Source organism: Hordeum vulgare, chromosome 3H (genome assembly GCF_904849725.1).
Source record: "Hordeum vulgare subsp. vulgare chromosome 3H, MorexV3_pseudomolecules_assembly, whole genome shotgun sequence".
Taxonomy (NCBI): domain Eukaryota; kingdom Viridiplantae; phylum Streptophyta; class Magnoliopsida; order Poales; family Poaceae; genus Hordeum; species Hordeum vulgare.
In genome coordinates this window covers 549,505,564-549,528,060 of record NC_058520.1, presented here as the reverse complement: position 1 = coordinate 549,528,060, position 22,497 = coordinate 549,505,564, and the positions used below count along the sequence as shown (strand labels likewise).

At 45.8% G+C, this 22,497-nt stretch overlaps 1 protein-coding gene across 1 annotated transcript; it reads right to left on the bottom strand.

Moving 5' to 3' along the window:
- Positions 1-17,591: 17,591 nt before the first annotated feature.
- Positions 17,592-18,574, bottom strand: LOC123440539 (photosystem II reaction center PSB28 protein, chloroplastic-like). Its single transcript, XM_045117103.1, has 2 exons — positions 18,303-18,574; positions 17,592-18,228 (listed from the first exon to the last, which is right to left on the bottom strand). Exons 1-2 carry the CDS (start codon positions 18,376-18,378, stop codon positions 17,756-17,758), a joined length of 549 nt encoding a protein of 182 aa, XP_044973038.1. The 5' UTR covers positions 18,379-18,574; the 3' UTR covers positions 17,592-17,755.
- Between the last annotated feature and the right edge of the window lie 3,923 nt (positions 18,575-22,497).

The window sequence follows — 22,497 nt, the reverse complement described above, 5'->3', positions numbered from 1 at the left end:
CAAGTCTCTTTACTCGTTCCGTAATACAAGATCCCGCAACTTACACTAAGTCACATTGCTTGCAAGGCTTGTGTGTGATGTTGTATTACCGAGTGGGCCCCGAGATACCTCTCCGTCATACGGAGTGACAAATCCCAGTCTTGATCCATACTAACTCAACGAACACCTTCGGAGATACCTATAGAGCATCTTTATAGTCACCCAGTTATGTTGCAACGTTTGATACACACAAAGCATTCCTCCGGTGTCAGTGAGTTATATGATCTCATGGTCATAGGAACAAATACTTGACACGCAGAAAACAGTAGCAACAAAATGACACGATCAACATGCTACGTCTATTAATTTGGGTCTAGTCCATCACATGATTCTCCTAATGATGTGATCCCATTATCAAGTGACAACACTTGCCTTTGGTCAGGAAACCTTGACCATCTTTAATCAACGAGCTAGTCAACTAGAGGCTTACTAGGGACAGTGTTTTGTCTATGTATCCACACATGCACCGTGTTTCCAATCAATACAATTATAGCATGGATAATAAACGATTATCATGAACAAAGAAATATAATAATAACTAATTTATTATTGCCTCTAGGGCATATTTCCAACAGTCTCCCACTTGCACTAGAGTCAGTAATCTAGTTCACATCACCATGTGATTCCAACGAATCCAACACCCATATAGTTATGGGGTCTGATCATGTCTTGCTCGTGAGAGAGGTTTTAGTCAACGGTTCTGAAACTTTCAGATCCGTGTGTCCTTTACAAATCTTTATGTCATCTTATAGATGCTGCTACTATGTGCTATTTGGAAATACTCGAAATATCTACTCTACTATACGAATCCGTTTCACTACTCATAGTTATTCGGATTAGTGTCAAAGCTTGCATCGATGTAACCCTTTACGACAAACTCTTTAACCACCTCCATAATCGAGAAAAATTCCTTAGTCCATCACTTACTAAGGATAAATTTTGACCGCTGCTAGTGATTCAATCATGGATCACTCTCTCTACCTCTCAACAGACTTTGAGTCAAGGCACACATCAGGTGCGGTACCCAGCATGGCATACTTCAGATTCTACGGCCAAGGCATAGAAGACGACCTTCGTCTATTCTCTTTATTCTGCCGTGGTCGGGTTTTGAGTCTTACTCAAATCCACACCTTACAACACAACCAAGAACTCCTTCTTTGCTCATCTATTTTGAACTCCTTCAAAAACTTGTCAAGGCATGCATCTTGTTGAAACTTCCATTAAGCGCTTTCGATCTATCTCCATAGATCTTTGATGCTCAACGTTCAAGTAGCGCAATCCAGGTACTCCTTTGAAAACTCCTTTCAAACAACCTTGTATGCTTTACAGAAATTATACATTACTTCTGATCCACAATATGTCAACCACATATACTCATAAGAAATTCTATAGTGCTCCCACTCATTTCTTTGGAAATACAAGTTTCTCATAAACCTTGTACAAACCCAAAATCTTTGATCATCTCATCAAAGTGTATATTCCAAATCCGAGATGCTTGCACCAGTCCATTGAAGGATCGCTGGAGCTTGCATACTTGCTAGTATCTTTAGGATCGACAAAACCTCCTGGTTGTATCACATACAATGTTTGCTCAAGGAAACCATCGAGGAAACAATGTTTTGACATCCTATGTGCAATATTTCATAAATAATGCAGCAACTACTAACATAATTCTAACAGACTTTTAGCATCGCTACGAGTGAGAAAGTCTCATCATAGTCAACTGTTTGATCTTGTCGGAAACATCTTTGCGACAAGTCGAGCTTTTCTTAATAGTGACTTATCACCATCATCGTCCGTCTTCCTTTTAAAGATCCATCGTTACTCAATAGTCCTATGACCATCAAGTAGTTCTTCCAAAGTCTACACTTTGTTTTCATACATGGATCCTCTCTCGGATTTCATGGCCTCCAGCCATTTGTCGGAATCCGGGCCCACCATTGCTTTCTTCATAACTCGTAGGTTCACTGTTGCTCAACAACATGACCTCCAAGATAGGGTTACCGTACCACTCTGCAGTAGTACGCGACCTTGTCAACCTACGAGGTTTGTAGTAACTTGATCCGATGCTCGATGGTCACCATCATCAACTTTCACTTCAATTGGTGTAGGCGCCACAGGAACAACTTCCTGCGCCCTGCTACACACTGGTTGAAGTGATGGTTCAATAACCTCATCAAGTTCTACCACCCTCCCACTCAATTTTTTCGAGAGAAACCTTTCCTCGAGAAAGGATCCGTTTCTAGAAACAAACACTTTGCTTTCGGATCTGAGATAGGAGATGTACCCAACTGTTTTGGATATCCTATGAAGATGCATTTATCCACTTTGGGTTCGAGCTTATCAGACTGAAACTTTTTCAAATAAGTGTCGAAGCCCCAAACTTTCAAGAAACGACAGTTTAGATTTCTCTAAACCTCATTCCATACTGTGTCATCTCAACGGAAATGCGCGGTGCCCTATTTAAAGTGAATGTGGTTGTCTCTAATGCATAACCCATAAACGATAGTGGTAATTCGATAAGAGACATCATAGCATGCACCATACCAAATAGTGCGTGGCTATGACGTTAAGACACATGATCACACTATGATGTTCCAGGTGGCATGAACTGCGAAACAATTTCCACATTGTCTTAACTGCGTACCAAAACTCGTAACTCAGATATTCATTTCTATGATCATATCGTAGATCGTTTCTCCTCTTGTTACGACGAACTTCACTCTGAAACAGAATTGAACTTTTCAATATTTCAGACTTGTGATTCATTAAGTAAATACTCTTGTATCTACTCAAATCGTCATTGAAGTAAGAATATAATGATATCCACTGCGTGCCTCAACACCCATTGGACTGCATACATCAAAATGTATCACTTCCAACAAGTTACTATCTTGTTTCATCTCAATGAAAACAAGGCTTTGCTCATGTGGTATGATTTGCAAGTCACTAGTGATTCAAAATCAAGTGAGTATAAAGATCCATCAGCATGGAGCCTCTTCATGCAATTTATACCAACATGACTCAAGCGGCAGTGCCACAAGTAAGTGGTACTATCATCATTACCTCGTATCTTTTGGCACCAATATCATGAACATGTGTAACACTACAATCGAGATTCAATAAACCATTGAAGGTGATTATTCAAGCAAATAGAGTAACCATTATTCTCTTTAAATGAATAATCGTATTGCAATAAACATGATACAATCATGTTCATGCTTAACGCAAGCACCAAATAACAATTATTTAGGTTTAACACCAATCCCGATGGTAGAGGGAGCGTGCGACGTTTGATCATATCAACCTTGGAAACACTTCCAACACGTATCGTCACCTCGCCTTTAGCTAGTCTCCGTTTATGTCGTAGCTTTCATTTCGTGTTACTAATCACTTCGCAACCGAACCGGTATCCAATACCCTCGTGCTACTAGGAGTACTAGTAAAGTACACATCAACATCATGTATATCAAATATACTTCTTTCGACTTTTGCGAGCCTTCTTATCTACCAAGTATCTAGAGTTGCTCCGCCTCAGTGACTGTTCCCCTCATTACATAAGCACTTAGTCTCGGGTTTGGGTTTAATCTTGGGTCTCTTCATTAGTGCAGCAATTGTTTTGCCGTTTCACGAAGTATCCCTTCTAGCCCTTGCCTTTCTTGAAACTTAGTGGTTTTACTAACCATCAACTATTGATGCTCCTTCTTGATTTCTACTTTCGCAGTGTCAAACATCGTGAATTGCTCAAGGATCATTGTATCTATCCTTGATATGTTATAGTTCATCACGAAGCTCTCACCGCTTGGTGGCAGTGACTTTGGAGAACCATCACTATCTCATCTCGAAGATTGACTCCCACTTGATTCAAGCGATTGTCGTACTCAGATAATCTGAGCACACGCTCAACAATTGAGCTTTTCTCCCTTACTTTGTGGGCAAAGAATCTTGTCAGAGGTCTCGTACCTCTTAACAAGGGACAAGCATGAAATCACAATTTCATCTCTTTAGAACATCTCTTATGTTCCGTGACGTTTGAAAACGTCTTCGGCGCCTTGCTTCTAAGCCATTAAGTATTTTGTACTGAACTATCGTGTAGTCATCAGAAATGTGTATGTCGGATGTTCACAGCATCCACAGACGACGCTCGAGGTGCAGCACACCGAGTGGTGCATTAAGGACATAAGCCTTCTGCGCAGCAACGAGGATAATCCTCTGCAAAGTTTGCTACTATCAACTTTCAACTAAATTTTCTCTAGGAACATATAAAAATAGTAGAGCTATAGCGCAAGCTACATCGTAATTCGCAAAGACCATTAGACTATGTTCATGACAATTTAGTTCAATTAATCATATTACTTAAGAACTCCCACTCAAAAAGTACATCTCTCTAGTCATTTGAGTGGTACATGATCCAAATCCACTATCTCAAGTCCGACCATCACGTGAGTCGAGAATAGTTTCAGTGGTAAGCATCTCTATGCTAATCATATCAACTATACGATTCATGCTCGACCTTTCGGTCTCATGTCTTCCGAGGCCATGTCTGCACATGCTAGGCTCGTCAAGCTTAACCCGAGTGTTCCGCGTGTGCAACTGTTTTGCACCCGTTGTATGTGAACGTTGAGTCTATCACACCTAATCATCACGTGGTGTCTCGAAACGAAGAACTGTCGCAACGGTGCACAGTCGGGGAGAACACAATTTCGTCTTGAAATTTTAGTGAGAGATCACCTCATAATGCTACCGTCGTTCTAAGCAAGATAAGGTGCATAAAGGATTAACATCACATGCAATTCATAAGTGACATGATATGGCCATCATCATGTGCTTCTTGATCTCCATCACCAAAGCACCGGCATGATCTTCTTGTCACCGGCGTCACACCATGATCTCCATCAACGTGTCGCCATCGGGGTTGTCCTGCTACTCATGCTATTACTACTAAAGCTACGTCCTAGCAATATAGTAAACGCATCTGCAAGCACAAATGTTACTTTAAAGACAACCCTATGGCTCCTGCCGGTTGCCGTACCATCGACGTGCAAGTCGATATTAACTATTACAACATGATCATCTCATACATCCAATATATCACATCACATCGTTGGCCATATCACATCACAAGCATACCCTGCAAAAACAAGTTAGACGTCCTCTAATTGTTGTTGCATGTTTTCCGTGGTGACCATGGGTATCTAGTAGGATCGCATCTTACTTACGCAAACACCACAACGGAGATGTATGAATTGCTATTTAACCTCATCCAAGGACCTCCTCGGTCAAATCCGATTCAACTAAAGTTGGAGAAACCGACACTCGCCGGTCATCTTTGAGCAACGAAGTTACTCGTAGCGATGAAACCAGTCTCTCGTAAGAGTACGAGTAATGTCGGTCCGAGCCGCTTCGATCCAACAATACCGCGGAATCAAGAAAAGACTAAGGAGGGCAGCAACACGCACATCACCGCCCACAAAAACTTTTGTGTTCTACTCGAGATTACATCTACGCATGAACCTAGCTCATGATGCCACTGTTGAGGAACGTCGCATGGGAAACAAAAAAATTTCCTACGCGCACGAAGATCTATCATGGTGGTGTCCATCTATGAGAGGGGATTTCCGATCTACGTACCCTTGTAGATCACATAGCAGAAGCGTTAATAAATGCGGTTGATGTAGTGGAACGTCCTCACGTCCCTCAATCCGCCCCGCGAACCGTCCCACGAACTGTCCCGCGATCCGTCCCACGATCCGCTCCGATCTAGTGCCGAACGGACGGCACCTCCGCGTTCAGCACACGTACAACTCGACGATGATCTCGGCCTTCTTGATCCAGCAAGAGAGACAGAGAGGTAGATGAGTTCTCCGGCAGCGTGACGGTGCTCCGGAGGTTGGTGGTGATCTAATCTCAGCAGGGCTCCGCCCGAGCTCCGCAGAAACGCGATCTAGAGGTAAAACCGTGGAGGTATGTGGTCGGGCTGCCGTGGCAATAGTTGTCCCAAATCAGCCCTAAAACCCCACTATATATAGGAGGGAGGGAGGGGAGGAGGCAGCCTCAAACCCTCAAGGTTTGGCCGAAATTTGAGGTGGAGGAGTCCTACTCCAATCCTACTTGGAGTAGGATTCCACCTTCCCACTTGGAAACTCTTTCCACCTTATGTTTTTCCCTTCTCAAACCTTATGGGCCTTAGCGGGAACTTATTCCAGCCCACTAGGGGCTGGTTTATCTCTTCCCATAGCCCATGAGACCCCTTGGGGCGTGACACCCCTCTCGATGGTCCCCGTCACCCCTCCCGGCACTCCCGGTACACTACCGATGAGCCCGAAACTTTTTCGGTAATGCCCAAAAACTTTCCGGTAACCAAATGAGGTCATCCTATATATCAGTCTTCGTCTCTGGACCATTCCGGAAACCCTCGTGATGACCGTGATCCCATCCGGGACTCCGAACAACATTCGGTAACCAACCATATAACTCAAATACGCATAAAACAACGTCGGACCTTAAGTGTGCAGAGCCTGCGGGCTCGAGAACTATGTAGACATGACCCGAGTGACTCCTTGGTCAATATCCAATAGCGGGACCTAGATGCCCATATTGGATCCTACATATTCTACGAAGATCTTATCGTTTGAACCTCAGTGCCAAGGATTCATATAATCTCGTATGTCATTCCCTTTGTCCTTCGGTATGTTACTTGCCCGAGATTCGATCGTCAGTATCCGCATACCTATTTCAATCTCGTTTACCGGCAAGTCTCTTTACTCGTTCCGTAATACAAGATCCCGCAACTTACACTAAGTCACATTGCTTGCAAGGCTTGTGTGTGATGTTGTATTACCGAGTGGGCCCCGAGATACCTCTCCGTCATACAGAGTGACAAATCCCAGTCTTGATCCATACTAACTCAACGAACACCTTCGAAGATACCTGTCGAGCATCTTTATAGTCACCCAGTTACGTTGCAACGTTTGATACACACAAAGCATTCCTCCGGTGTCAGTGAGTTATATGATCTCATGGTCATAGGAACAAATACTTGACACGCAGAAAACAGTAGCAACAAAATGACACGATCAACATGCTACGTCTATTAATTTGGGTCTAGTCCATCACATGATTCTCCTAATGATGTGATCCCGTTATCAAGTGAGAACACTTGCCTATGGTCAGGAAACCTTGACCATCTTTGATCAACGAGCTAGTCAACTAGAGGCTTACTAGCGACAGTGTTTTGTCTATGTATCCACACATGCACTGTGTTTCCAATCAATACAATTATAGCATGGATAATAAAGGATTATCATGAACAAATAAATATAATAATAACTAATTTATTATTTCCTCTAGGGCATATTTCCAACAAGCAAGTATTACGGTGGTTGAACGAATTACTGTCGACCAATTGATAGAATCGCGCAAGGTCATGACGATATCTAAGGCAATCATCATACCTATAGGCATCACGTCCGAGACAAGTAGACCAATACTTTCTGCATCTACTACTATTACTCCATACATCGACCGCTATCCAGCATGCATCTAGTGTATTAAGTTCATAACAAACAGAGTAACGCCTTAAGCAAGATGACATGATGTAGAGGGATAAATTCATGCAATATGATATAAACCCCATCTTTTTACCCTTGATGGCAACAACACGATGTGTGCCTCGCTACCCCTTCTATCACTAGGTGAGGACACTGCATGGTATGAACCCAAAACCAAGCACTTCTCCCATTGCAAGAATTATAGATCAAGTTGGCGAAACGAAACCCGTAACTCGAAGAGAATTACAAGGATGCGAAATCATGCATATAATAAATTAGAGGAGACTCAAATAATATTCATAGATAATCTGATCATAAATCCAGAATTCATCGGATCTCGACAAACGTACCACAAAAGAAAGTTACATCGGATAGATCTCCATGAAGACCATGGAGAACTTTGTATTGAAAATCCAAGAGAGAGAAGAAGCCATCTAGCTACTAGCTATGGACCCGAAGGTCTGTGGTGAACTACTCACGCATCATCGTAGAGGCAATGGTGTTGATGAAGAAGCCCTCCGTGTCCGAATCCCCCTCCGGCAGGGCACCAGAACGGTCCACAGATGGGATATCGCGGAAACAGAAGCTTGCGGCGGCGGAAAAGTATTTTCGTTGCTCTCTCTGTTGCTTTGGGGATTTTAGGGAATTTATAGGCGAAAGAGGTAGGACAAAGGAGGCCCGGGGGGCCCACGAGCCTGCTAGGCGCGCCCCCCCTGGGGTGCGCCTAGGGTGCTCGTGGCCTCCTCTGTGGCCCTCTGCCTTGGTTCTCAAGTCTTCTGGATCCCATCTGTTATGGAAAAAATCATCCCGAAGGTTTTATTCCATTTGGACGCCGTTTAATATTCTTATCTGAAAAAGGTCAAAAACACGAAAAAAAACAAAAACTGGCACTGGGCACTGAGTTAATAGGTTAGTCCCAAAAATGATATAAAATAGCATATAAATGCATATAAAATCCCAAGTTGATAATATAATAGCATGGAACAATCAAAAATTATAGATACGTTGGAGACGTATGAAGCATCCCCAAGCTTAACTCCTGCTCGTCCTCGAGTAGGGAAGTGATAAAGACTCAATTTTTGATGTGGAATGCTACCTAACATATTTGTTCTTTGTAACTTCTTTATTGTGGCATGAATGTTCAGATCCATAAGATTCAAAACAATAGTTTAATATTGACATGAAAACAATAATACTTCAAGCATAACAGCAAAGTAATCATGAATTTTTGAAATAACAAGGCCAAAGAAAGTTATCCCTACAAAATCATATATTGTGGCTATGCTCCATCATCCCCACACAACGAATTTAAATCATGCACAACCCCGGTATTGGCCAAGTAATTGTTTTCGCACTCTTACTTTCTCAAACCTTTTCAACTCTCACGCAATACATGAGCGCGCGTGAGCCATGGATATAACACTATAGGTGGAATAGAGTGTGGTGGAGGTTGTGAGGCAAAAAGGAGGAGATGGTCACATCGACTCGGCGTATCAACGGGCTATGGAGATTCCCATCAATAGATATCAATGTGAATGAGTAGGGATTGCCATGCAACAGATGCACTAGAGATATAAGTGTATGAAAGCTCAAAAATAAAAAACTAGTGGGTGTGCACCCAACTGGCTTGCTCACGAAAACCTAGGGCAATTTTGAGGAAGCCCATCATTAGAATATACAAGCCAAGTTATATAACAAAAATTCCCACTAGTATATGAAAGTGACAAAACAAGAGACTCTCTATCATGAAGAACATGGTGCTATTTTGAAGCACAAGTGTGGAAAAAGATAGTAGCATTGTCCCTTCTCTCTTTTTCTCTCATTTTTTTGTTTGGGCTCTTTGGTCTCTTTTTTCATTTCATTTTTTCCTTTTTTTGGTGGGCATCTTTGGCCTCTTTTTTTATTTGGGCTTCGCTGACCTCTTCTATTATTTCCTCACATGTGACAATGCTCTAATAATGATGACCATCACACTTTTATTTACTTACAACTCTATAATTGGAACAATAATGACTCTATATGAAATGCCTCCGGGAGTGTACCGGGATGTGCAACGATCTAGCTTAGCGTATGACATTTAAACATCTCACTAGCTATCTTACGATTATGCAATGGCAATATGAAAGTGATGGCACATGTCATGAGACCGAACGGTGGAAGTTGCATGGCAATATATCTCGGAATGGCTATGAAAATGCCATAATAGGTAGGTATGGTGGTTGTTTTGAGGAAGGTATATGGTGATTTTGTGCACCGGCGAAAGTTGCACGGCACTAGAGAGGCTAGCAATGGTGGAAGGGTGAGAGTGCATCTATACCATGGACTCACATTAGCCATGAAGAACTCATATACTTATTGCGAAAGTTTTATTAGTAATCGAAACAAAGTGCTAAACGCTTACTCCTAGGGGAAGGGTTGGTAGGAGTTAACCATCACGCGATCCCGACCGCCACACAAAGGATGAAAATCAATAAATCAATTATGCTCCAACTACCTAACATAGCAGTTCACCATACGTGCATGCTACGGTGATCACTAACCTTAACACAAGTATTTCTAGATTCACAACACCCTACTATCATAACTCTAATATTACATATCCATATCTCCAAACTAATTGTGAGGAATCAAACTTCTCTTACTAATCAATGCACTTGAATATGAAAGTTTTTATTATATCCTCTTCGGATGCCTATCATATTTAGGACTAATTTCATAACACACGCCAATTACCAAGTTACTTAGAGAGAGCGCTCTCAAAATGATATAAGTGAAGATCGAGAGTTTCTATTTCTACAAAATATGACACCGCTGTGCTCTACAAAGATTTTAAGTGAAGCACTAGAGCAAAATTATCTATCTCAAAATATATAAGTGAAGCTCATGGGAGAAAAATTATCTAGCTCAAAAGATATAAGCGAAGCACATGCGAGCTAAATTTCCTAACTCAAAAGATATAAGTGAAGCTCATTGAGTATTCTAACAAATTCAGGATGAGTGCATGTCCCTCTCAAAAGGTGTGCAGCAAGGATGATTGTGATAAAACAAAAAGCAAAGACTCCTATAATACACGAAGCTCCAAGAAAAACACATATAATGTAGTAAATAAAAATATAGCTCCAAGTAACGTTACCGATGGATTGAAGACGAAAGAGGGGATGCCTTCCCGGGGCATCCCCAAGCTTAGGCTTTTTGGTGTCCTTGAATTTGTCTTGGGATGACTTGGGCATCCCCAAGCTTAGGCTCTTTCCACTCTTTATTCCATTGTCCATAAGAACATCACCCAAAACTTGAAAACTTCACAACACAAAACTTAAACAGAAACTCGTGATTTCATTAGCATAAGAAAACAAACCACCAACTTTTTAGGTACAGTAGTAAACTTAATTTCCATTTAGATTGATGTTATATTACTGTATTATCACTTCTCCATGGCTCGTACCCCCCGATACTAACCATAGTTTCATCAAAATAAGCAATGAACACAACAAAAACAGAATGTGTCAAAAACAGAACAGTCTGTAGCAATTTGTATATTTCGTATACCTCTGCTATCCCAAAAATTACGAAACAATTACGAAAATTAGGGAAATTTGCATATTAATCAGCAGAAAAAAGAATCAACTCAAAATCTCTTTCTGTATAGGAATTAAAAATAATTTCTTGAGCACAAAGTTTCTGTCTTTTTTCAGCATGATTAAACAACTATCACCAAAACTAATCATAAAGGTTCTACTTGGCACAAACACTAACTAAAACATAAAAAACACAATCATAACAGAATCATCATGGTGTGGACTCAACAAAACAGAAAGTAAAAAGAAAAAATAAATTTATTCATTGGGTTGCCTCCCAACAAGCGCTATTGTTTAACGCCCTTAGCTAGGCGTAAGGCAATAGATTCAAGTGTTGTCATCTTTAGTGCTCAAACCACTCATACCATCATCATTACTGGGGAGTTCTTTAATTTTATCAATAATTATACTCCTACATAGGCAACAAAGATAATCATTAGTGATGATAGGTTTTTTTAAGATATCAAGATAGGTAGGGTGAACACTCAACATTTTAAGACCTTCATATCTCTTACTAGATGGTTCACCTTTGTTTTTAGGAACATAAACAAGCTTAGTGGCCTTATTGTGGGCAAAATTTGGAGTGATATGAACAACAGCATAAGCGGAACCCAAGTTGGTTATAACATCCTCTAGTTTGCCAATTCTAGCGGAATCATGATCTAGTTGCTTAAAATTCATGATATCATTACGGAGAAAGATAATCTTAGCAGGTGGAAAATACTTGGAAATAAAGGCATCTTTACACTTGTTCCATGAATCAATACTATTTTACGGTAAAGATGAAAACCAAACTTTTGCTTGATCTCGTAATGAGAACGGAAATAGCTTCAATTTAATCATGTCATTATCCACATCTTTCTTCTTTTGCATGTCGCATAACTCAATAAAGGTATTAAGATGGGATGCGGCATCTTCACTAGGAAGGCCGGAAAATTGCTCTTTCATAACAAGATTCAACAAGGCAGCATTAATTTCATATGAATCCGCACTAGTGGCGGGAGCACTTGGAGTACTAATAAAATCATTGTTAGTAGTATTAGAGAAGTCACACAATTTAGTATTTTCGGACATGGTGAGTTAGCAAGCAGACAAGCACACAAGCAAACAGAAAGCAAGCGAAAGAAAGGGCGAATGAAAAAGGCAAATAAAGAAAGGCAAATATTTTTGTAAATTTTGTTTTAGAAGTGGGGGAGAGGAAAACGAGAGGAAAATGGAAAATAATGTAAATGCAAGAGATGAGTTTGCGATAGGTACTTGGTAGATATGCTTCACTAGAATACTCCCCGGCAACGGCGCCAGAAATTCTTCCTGCTACTTCTTGAGCTTGCGTTGGTTTTTCCCTTGTGATGCAACAAAGTAGAAATAAGTATTTTCACCCTAGTTTGAGAAACAATGTATCAATCCAGTAGGAGTATCAAGATGAGGCCCCAAGGCACCTGCGCAAAAACAAACAAACTTGCACCCAACGCAATAAAGGGGTTGTCAATCCCTTTACGATTACTTGCAAGGTGAGATCTGATAGTGATAATAGGTAAATATAAATAAATAAATAAAAGTGCAGCAAGGTATTTTTGTATGTAGATCTGAATATATAATGTGTAAAATAGACCCGGGGGCCATAGTGTTCACTAGAGGCTTCTCTCATGATAGCAAGTATTATGGTGGGTGAACGAATTACTGTCGAGCAATTGATAGAATCGCACAAGGTCATGACGATATCTAAGGCAATGGTCATACATATAGGCATCACGTCCGACAAGTAGATCGATACTTTCCGAATCTACTACTATTACTCCACACATCAACCGCTATCTAGCATGCATCTTGTTTATTAAGTGCATAACAAACAGAGTAACGCCTTAAGCAAGATGACATTATGTAGAGGGATAAATTCATGCAATATGATATAAACCCCATCTTTTTACCCTTGATGGCAACAACACGATGCGTGCCTCGCTACCCCTTCTGTCACTAGGTGAGGACACCGCACGGTATGAACCCAAAACCAAGCACTTCTCCCACTGCCAGAATTATAGATCAAGTTGGCCAAACGAAACCCATAACTCGAAGAGAATTACAAGGATACAAAATCATGCATATAAGAAATCAGAGGAGACTCAAATAATATTCATAGATAATCTGATCATAAATCCATCATTAATCGGATCTCGACAAACACACCGCAAAAGAAAGTTACATCGGATAGATCTCCATGAAGATCATGGAGAACTTTGTATTGAAGATCCAAGGGAGAGAAGAAGCCATCTACCTACTAGCTATGGACCCGAAGGTCTGTGGTGAACTAGTCACACAACATTGGAGAGGCAATCGTGTTGATGAAGAAGCCCTCCGCGTCCGAATCCCCCTCCGACAGGGCACCAAAAGGGTCCCCAGATGGGATCTCGCGGAAACAGAAGCTTGCGGTGGCAGAAAAGTATTTTCGTGGCTCTCTCTGTTGGTTTGGGGATTTTAGGGAATTTATAGGCAAAAGAGGTAGGGCAAAAGAGGCACGGGGGGCCCACGAGCCTGCTAGGCGTGCCCCCCTGGGGCGCGCCTAGGGGGCTCGTGGCCTCCTTCGTGGCCCTCTGCCTTGGTTCTCAAGTCTTCTGGATCCCTTCTGTTATGGAAAAAATCACCCCGAAGGTTTTATTCCGTTTGGACTCCGTTTAATATTCTTATCTGAAAAAGGTCAAAAACAGGGAAAAAACAGAAACTGGCACTGGGCACTGAGTTAATAGGTTAGTCCCAAAAATGATATAAAATAGCATATAAATGCTTATAAAACATCCCAGGTTGATAATATAATAGCATGGAACAATAAAAAATTATAGATACGTTGGAGACATATCAGCCCCTTTCATGCAAGGAAGGAATATGATTGGATAAAGCTTCAAGCAAGAAAAATCTTCATTTTATACTCTCTGAGAAATCACTTTGAGTCCATAGGAAGCCAATACTATTAACAAGGGGCGAGGTATTATGATGAATTGGTTGCTCAAGTGCTTAGAGATAGCCAACAAAAATACTTAGCCATTTCCCCACAAAATATATCTATCCCAAGCCACATAAGAAAAATTGGTGCCACCAACACTTCCTACTCGGCCATATCGATTTTACACTTCGACACATCCTATGACAAACCACCATCTCGGTACAACCAACATTCCTATCGGTGCCATTGAGATTGGGTGACCAACATTCTGTTGAGATGATTTCAAGTTTCGGAATTTCTAAGTTTGAAATCGGTCTCACCAAGTTTTGGAAACCAGTCTAGGTCATCGTATCGGTACCATCGAGATTCCTATATCGGTCTCACCGAGAATTCAAAACTTGCCACATTTAGTGCAACTCGATACCACCAAGATTCATTTCGGTGTCATCGAATTGGGCAATAATGTTGTAACAGTTGCATTTTGGGGGATGCCTATATGTACCCCTCCAGCTACCTCTCATTCGCAGAGGAAGCACTCAGAACACACATACACTTGCCAGATCCATTTTTCTGAGAGAGAGCCACCTACTCATGTGTTGATATTAAGAGATTCCAATCCAAGCATTTGAACCTTGATTTCTAGCCTCCCCAAGTTGCTTTTCACACGATCAATCTCTCCTACTCCTGCCAAATCTGAGAGAGAGTGATTGAGTGTTGAGGAGACTTTCTTTTGAAGCACAAGAGCAAGGAGTTCATTGTTCTACTACATCTATTACCTTTTGGAGGGTGGTGCCTCCTAGATTGGTTAGGTGTCGCTTGGGAGCCTCCTACTTCGTGTTGTGGAGTTGAACCAAGATGTTTGTAAGGGCAAGGAGATCGCCTACTTCGTGAAGATCTACCGTGAGTGAGGCTAGTACTTCATGGGTGGAAGCTGTGGTGGAATATACAAGGCCGCTTCTTCATGGACCCCTTGTGGGTGGAGACCTCCGTGGACTCTCGCAGCCGCTACCCTCAGTGGGTTGAAGTATCCACTAACATGGACGTAAGATAGCGCCACCTATCGGAACCATGCCAAGAATCATCGTGTCAACCTTTGCGTTTGATCCCCTACCTTCCCCTCTACTTTACAATTGCATGTTTTACTTTCCGGTCCAATACTCTTAGATATGCATGTGTAGGGTGTACTTGACTTGTCTTAATTGCTAAAACAGGCCCACACTTAAAAGTGGGAAAATGCTAAGTTTTTATCTTGTCAAGTAGTCCAATCACCCCCCTCTAGATATACTATTGATCCTACGAATAGTGTGGTAATGCCCTCCTCGATGTGGTGAGGTTAGCAGAAGCACATAACTAGATCAATCAGAACAAACTTAAACGTACATCAAAACTGCAATACATAATACGATACGTTTAACATAGTACGATAAGTTAGAAACAAAACCACAAAACTTAACATAGTTTTAAACCAACAGCCAACACAGAAATATGAACCAGCGATCACTTACGTGGTCACCTCGAAGGTGTCGTCGTGCTTCTTGCACTTGATGACCACCCCCACGCCATCGTCGTTGAAGTGGGTTTGTCTTGCCTTCTCATGGTAGTGCCCGTAGTTCCTTCGCTTGGCGTTTGGGTGATCCTGCACTAACTCGTCCACCAATGGCGACACAACCTCTTTGCCCTTCTTCAATGGTGGAACGACCTCTTCGCCCTTATCAATCTACATTATAGACAATGCGCAGTTCAAAGGTCGGCATCCATTCCTATCGGCCTAACGCTTCTATATTTACCCACACTTCTTACCCAACACCGCACTCAAACCCTCTCTTATTTTCACCTACTCTCTGTTTCACCATCTACCACTCACGATAAACTCCAACCCCAACCCTTTCCCCTAGCGCATGGGATGGAGGGTATTCTTCCTCAGGTGCTCGTTCGGTGACTACGCGAAGCTCGAAAACACAATGGAAGTGCGCTCCAACTTCAGCAGTATGGAAGAAGGGCACAAGGAGGCCGACGTTGTGGTGAAGAAGGCGGCGATGAAGGAATTGAAATAAGAAAAGAAGATGCTTACACCCCACCAACGCTCGATGTGACCCCAAGGTTGTCGCGGCTAGACAAATAGTTTGTATCCTAATCCCAAGCCCGATGTACTCGATAAATTAGCCATGAACTCAAGATTTCATCGGTGGAGAATACAATCCCCTCACCCTCGATGTGTTCAATCCCCTCCCTAACTCTCTAATCGCGTGCTCCAATTAAATCTAGCAGGACTTGGCGGAGGTAATCTAGAGAGGGCAAAGACTTACCGCCATGGCCGATGCGCTCCACTGGAGGTCTGCAGTCACTACGGTGGTCGCCGCCGTCTTGGATCGTCCTGGTGTCGCTCCGGTGGTCGTCGTCGCCGATGTGAGTGGTGAAGAGGGGAGAGAGGCGAGGAAGGGAGGTGAGTGTAAGTCGTGATGTCGCTTCAGAAAACAACGTGATATCTCCACACTGCATCCACGCGTGCAACCGTCCATGCACACGTGCCTAGGCTTGCACCATTTGGGTCTGGCTCCACAAAAACGGCCGATTTGAGCATTCCTCTAGATGCAATCCCAAAGGTGCTTTAATATTCGTGTTGGGCAAGCCAAACAGTCAATGTGAGTAACCAAAGGGGCATAATTTTTTCTGTCCGGGCCTGGCTAGAGTATATGCGGGTAACAAAACATGCCCTAGTCGCTTGAGTGGCAGATTCGTTACCTCGGGACTGGTGCATGTTTTTCGCAAATGCTAGTTTTCTATCGATTTTCCTTATTACCAGGTCGATTTTCTTACCAGTTAATGTGAGTTGCTCAGGAAAAAGAAAACGTGCTTCTTGCTGGTGTATACAAAATGGGCTGTGCTATGCATCGGTCGGCGGATTTGTCTAAAAGATCCGACCACATGGCAACCGTCTGATATACAAATATCCAGCATCCAACGCCGTTTTAATTTTTGCAACAAGGGTAGTGTTATGAAAATACTTTGTAACAAGGATAGTGTTGCGTAAATACTTTGCTGCAGAAATATTTTACTACATAGTTGATGTTCCAGATTTTTTTCCCTCTATTTTACAACATGGGTGTTGTTACGGGAAATAAATTGCAACACAAACAACAATGTAGACAATATGTGCCATTATTCGGTCCTTATTTTTCTGCAAACATGTGTTATTGCGGAAGAGAATTTTGCGACACTCATGATGTTACATAAAGAGAGACGGGCACGCATACATGTGTCATACTCCCTCCGTTTCTAAATATAAGTCTTTTTAGAGATTCCACTAGCAAACTATATACGGATGTATATAGACATACTTTAGAATATAGATTCACTCATTTTGCTTCGTATATAGACTACTAGTGAAATTTTTTAAAAGACTTATATTTAGGAACGAGGGAATATTAAGCAGACTTATATTTAGGAACGAGGGAATATTAAGCAGGCGGCGGATCGCTCGCGTGCGCTCCGTCGGCTAAAGGCAAGAGTTAAAATTTGACAGAATGTCAAAGTTACATAAGAGATACACATGACAACTCAGTACAATCATTCACCTTCGTTACCAGCTCGACAGTTGTACTGAACTAAAGTACTGAACCCACGGGCAACACAAAGTCACATCGAGGATAGGTGACTTAATTCTTGACGAACTGGAGGCCGTTTGCCTGCGAGTACCTCTCCATGAACCTCATGAATCGGTCCCAGTCCCCGGCCGTGCGCATCACGTACTTGGCCTCCACCCTGGCCGGCTTCCCGTTGACGAACTTGGCGCTCACGTCCACCGTCTGCAGCATGCCCTCCTCGTCGATCATGTAGAACCCCGTGATGTCCCCGAGCTCCGCCGACGAGTCGAACACCGACGGCTGGTCGAACTCGAAGATGGCCACCCCGTTGGTGCCGTCGCGGGACTTGGTCAGCCGCACGTCCGGGATCGTCTGCTCGTCCGTGCCCTGGATGAACTGGATCGCCGGTTTCATGGCCACCACCTGCGCCGCGGCCCGGGAGCTGCGTAGCGGCGGCGAGCGGTGGACCGGTTTCCTGGGACGGCACCGCAGGGAGATGCCGCGGAATGAGGAGTGCAGGCTCTGGCACGGGGCACCTGACGAGCCTGTAAACGCAGCGTGTCAGGTACTGGAATGTGAGATTCAGAATGGCACGGCTTCAGTGAGAAGAGAACAAAACCTGCGACGCTTCGACGGGGCGATGGCGGCGCCGAGACCGGCGAGGCGGCGGCGAGGGGTTTCATCACTGCGGGCATGATGCGATTCGCTTGCTCCGGAAGTTGGGCAGCTGGGTGAGGAAGAAGGATTGGTGCCTAGAAAGAAGGAGCGGACGGGGAAATAGAAATACAGGCGGAGGTGAGGTTTTGAGTGGTACACACGGAGAAGAGTGTTCATGTGGCTGCGTGTCTCCAAGAGAGCTACCCATTCCTCTGGCGCATTTTGGTCCGCTGCCTTGCCGGTGGACACTTCTAGGCCACCCATTTAGGTTTGAGAATTTCTCCGCCTTAAAAGACCACGTATGCTAGCTAGAGTTAAGTAATGGAGCAATCGCCACACATTGTATTCCATCCCTCAAGGGGTATATATACAGTTACAGAGAGGTGAGGGAATCGTGGGGGGAGAGCCACAACGGACGTGAGCCGGGCATGCAGCGCATGCGATCGTGGAGGAGAAGGACTCGGGCAGGCCGTTAGCCACGCCGTGGGGATCCTGATGACGTGTTCCAACCCCCCCCCCCCCCCCCCCCCCCCCCCCCGCAGTCCGAACGTGAGGTTCTCGAACGTTAAGATTGGAGCGGAACTCGTCGAAGACGGATGTCGGGAGCCCTTTGGTGAAGATGTCGGCAAACTGAGAGCTCGTGGGAACGTGCTGGACACAAACTTCTCCCAGCGCCACGCGTTCACGAACAAAGTGTAAGTCGATCTCCACGTGCTTCGTCCGCTGGTGCTGCACCGGATTGCGAGACATGTACATGGCGCTGACGTTGTCGAAGTAGACGACGGGACGCGTGCAGGAGGCTAATGAAGCTGGCCGAGGAGTTGACGAAGCCAGGCGGACTCAGCGACGGCGTTGGCCACAGCACGGTACTCGGCTTCGGCGCTTGAGCAAGACACCGTGTTCTGCCGCTTCGAGGACCAGGTGAGCAGGTTGGGGCCGAGGAAGACGCAATGCCCGGACGTGGATTTCCTGGTGTCCGGGCAGCCCGCCCAATCGGCATCCGAGTAGGCGATGAGCTCAGAGGCGGCGGAGCGGTGGATCAGCAGACCGAGATGAGTGGTGCCACGAAGGTAGCGCAGGATGCGCTTGACGAGCTGGAAATGGGCGTCGAGGGGCGCATGCATGAACAAGAAGCATTGCTGGACGGCATAGGAGAGGTCCGGCCGCGTGAGGGTGATGTATTGGAGAGCACCTGCCAGGTTGCGGTAGAGCGTCGGGTCGAGGAAGAGGGGGCCGGAGTCGACGGAGAGCTTGGCGAGGGTGTCGACCGGCGTGCCGATGGGCTTGCAGTTGAGCATGCCCGCTCGAACAAGGATCTCAAGAGCGTACTGCTCCTGAGAGAGAAAGAGCCCAGCCGACGTGGTCGTGACGTTGATGCCGAGGAAGTGGTGCAGGACGCCGAGATCCGTCATGGAGAACTCCGTGTGAAGCGACGCGATGATGCGCTGGAGAAGGTCGTCGGAGCTCGCGGTGAGGATGATGTCGTCCACATACAGCAGCAGGTAGGCGAGGTGGTGTCCCCGCCACAGGATGAACAACGAGGAGTCCGAGCGCGACGCCGTGAAGCTGAGAGCAAGCGGGTAGCTGGTGAAGCGTGAGAACCAGGCTCACGGCGCCTGCTTGAGGCCGTATAGGGAGCGGTTCAGGCGGCACACGCGTGAAGGGTTGACGGCGTCGACGAAGCCGGAGGGCTGCTGGCTGTAGACGGTCTCGGCGAGGTGGCCGTGAAGAAATGTGTTCTTCACGTCCAACTGGTGGATGGGCCACGACCTGCCGGCGGCAATGCTCAACACAGTCCGGACCGTGGCCGGCTTGACGACGGGGCTGAAGGTTTCCCCGTAGTCCACGCCAGCCTGTTGTGTGAAGCCGCGAAGAACCCACCGCGCTTTGTAGCGAGCAAGCGTGCCGTCGGTGTTGAACTTATGCCGGAAGATCCATTTCCCTATAACCACATTAGCACCTGCAGGACGGGACACCAAACACCACGTATCATTCTGCATTAGTGCATCATACTCCTCGCGCATGGCGTTGTACCAGTTAGGGTCTTGGAGGGCCACGCGATAAGAGGAGGGGATGGGGCTGATGGTGGAGGTAGTGGTGTGGAGAGAGAAGGGCTGTTTGGGTTGGGCAAACCCTGACTTGGCCCTGGTGCGCATGGTGTGGTTGTTGGACGGTGGAGCTACCGGAACAGCGCCGGAAGGGAGCGACGTGCACGCAGGCGGAGGCGGGCCAGCAGGCGAGGGCGACGTGTGCGCGGGGGGCGACGTGCGCGCGGGGCTGCATGGGGGTGTAGCAGTGGGACCCACGGAGGAGGGTGGACTGGGTGGTGGCATGGGGATCGGGGTGGCGGGCCCAGCACGTGGGCTGGGTGTAACCGGTCGGCACAGCGCGGGGACACGCGGAGCGGGCGGGCTGGTTGGTGCGAACCGAGCAAGGCGGGAAGAAGCGGCAGCAGATCGGAGCTGCGCGGATCCCCGGAGGAGATGCGGACGAGGTAGGTAGGGCGCGGCGTTCGGGGAGGATATTTTCCCCGGGATTTCCTGTGGCCAAGGGAGTGCGTGCGGGGGGTGTGGCAGGAAAATAGGGGAAAACTGTTTCGTCGAACGTGACATGGCGGGAGACGATGACGCGCCGTGTGGAAAGGTCGAGGTTGCGATAGCCCTTATGTTCGAGAGCGTATCCGAGGAAAACACAACGAACGGAACGGGGGGCAAGTTTGTGAGGGCTGGTGGCGTATGTGTTTGGAAAACAGAGGCATCCAAAGACTCAAAGATGGTCATGGGTGGGATGGCGGCCGAGCAGGCGAAAAAAGGTGTTTGGCGTTGGATGGCGGACGAGGGACGACGATTGAGGACATGGGTGGCAGCGTGGAGAGCCTCAACCCAGAATTCAGGGGGGGAGATGAGCGTGGATGAGGAAGACCCGAAGGATGTCGTTTGTCGTACGAAGAAGGCGTTTCGCCTTCCCGTTTTGTGGTGATGTGTGTGGGCAAGAGAGCCGGAAGGAGGCGCCATGGGAGGAGAAGAGAGAGCGTAAGGCCGTGGTGAGGAACTCACCCCCGTTGTCACATTGCATGCACTGAATAGTGACGTGAAATTGTGTTTGTACGTAGGCGAAGAAACGGGTGAGAACGGCGGAGGTGTCGGATTTTTGACGTAGGGGAAATGTCCACGAGTAGTGGGAGAAATCATCGAGGAGCACAAGGTAATATTGAAAACCGGAAAAACTACACACGGGGGAGGTCCACAAATCACAATGAACTAATTTAAATGGTGCGGTGGTGACAGAATGAGAAGAAGAAAAGGGCAGCCGTGGCTGCTTGCCTAATTGACACGAGCTACAAACACGAGGGTTGGACATGCCATTATTACATGATGGTAAGAAATCTTTAGCTAAAACGGAAATGGAGGCATTGCTAGGGTGGCCAAGGCGGAGATGCCAAAGGTTGCTGACGACGGAGAGAGCGTCTTGGACGCCGGAGTTGCCGAAGAATGGGTACAAGTCGCCATGGCTATTGGACCTCATCATGACGCGCCCCGTCGCTAGGTCCTTCACAGTGAAACCATAGGGGTCAAACTCAATTGTACATAAGTTGTCAATGGTAAAACGGCGAACAGAAATGAGGTTGTGGATGATGGATGGTGTGACGAGGACATCATTGAGTGTGAAGGAGGAGAGTTTGGCGCGGCCGACAGCTGTGATGGGGAGGCAAGACCCATCCCCAACGGTAATGCCCTGGGAGTGGTGCACCAAGGGGGAAGAATAAGAGGTGAGGGTGGACGTCTTACCAGCTACGTGGGAGGAGGCACCGGTGTCGAGGATCCAGTCGGGGGCGCCGCCGGCATGCTGCTGGTGTTGCATCGACAAGTTGTGGAGCGCTGCGTTGAGCTGGTGGTACTGCTCCCAGGAGGGGCCACCCATGGCAGGCGGCGCGGCGACGGGGTACGCCTGGTGCGGTGGAGGTGGACGAGGCCCGAGGACGCCGGCGGCGTTGGGCGCGGACCACGGCGCGCGAAGGTGATGTGGCTGGGGAGGGAACGGAGTGTCCCATGGGGCAAAGTAGCCCAGCCATGGGCGGGCTTGCGTGGTGGCAGCGGGAGCAGGAGCGCCACGGCCGCCCATGTTGGAGGCACCCGAAGAGGAGCCGGAGGAGCCGC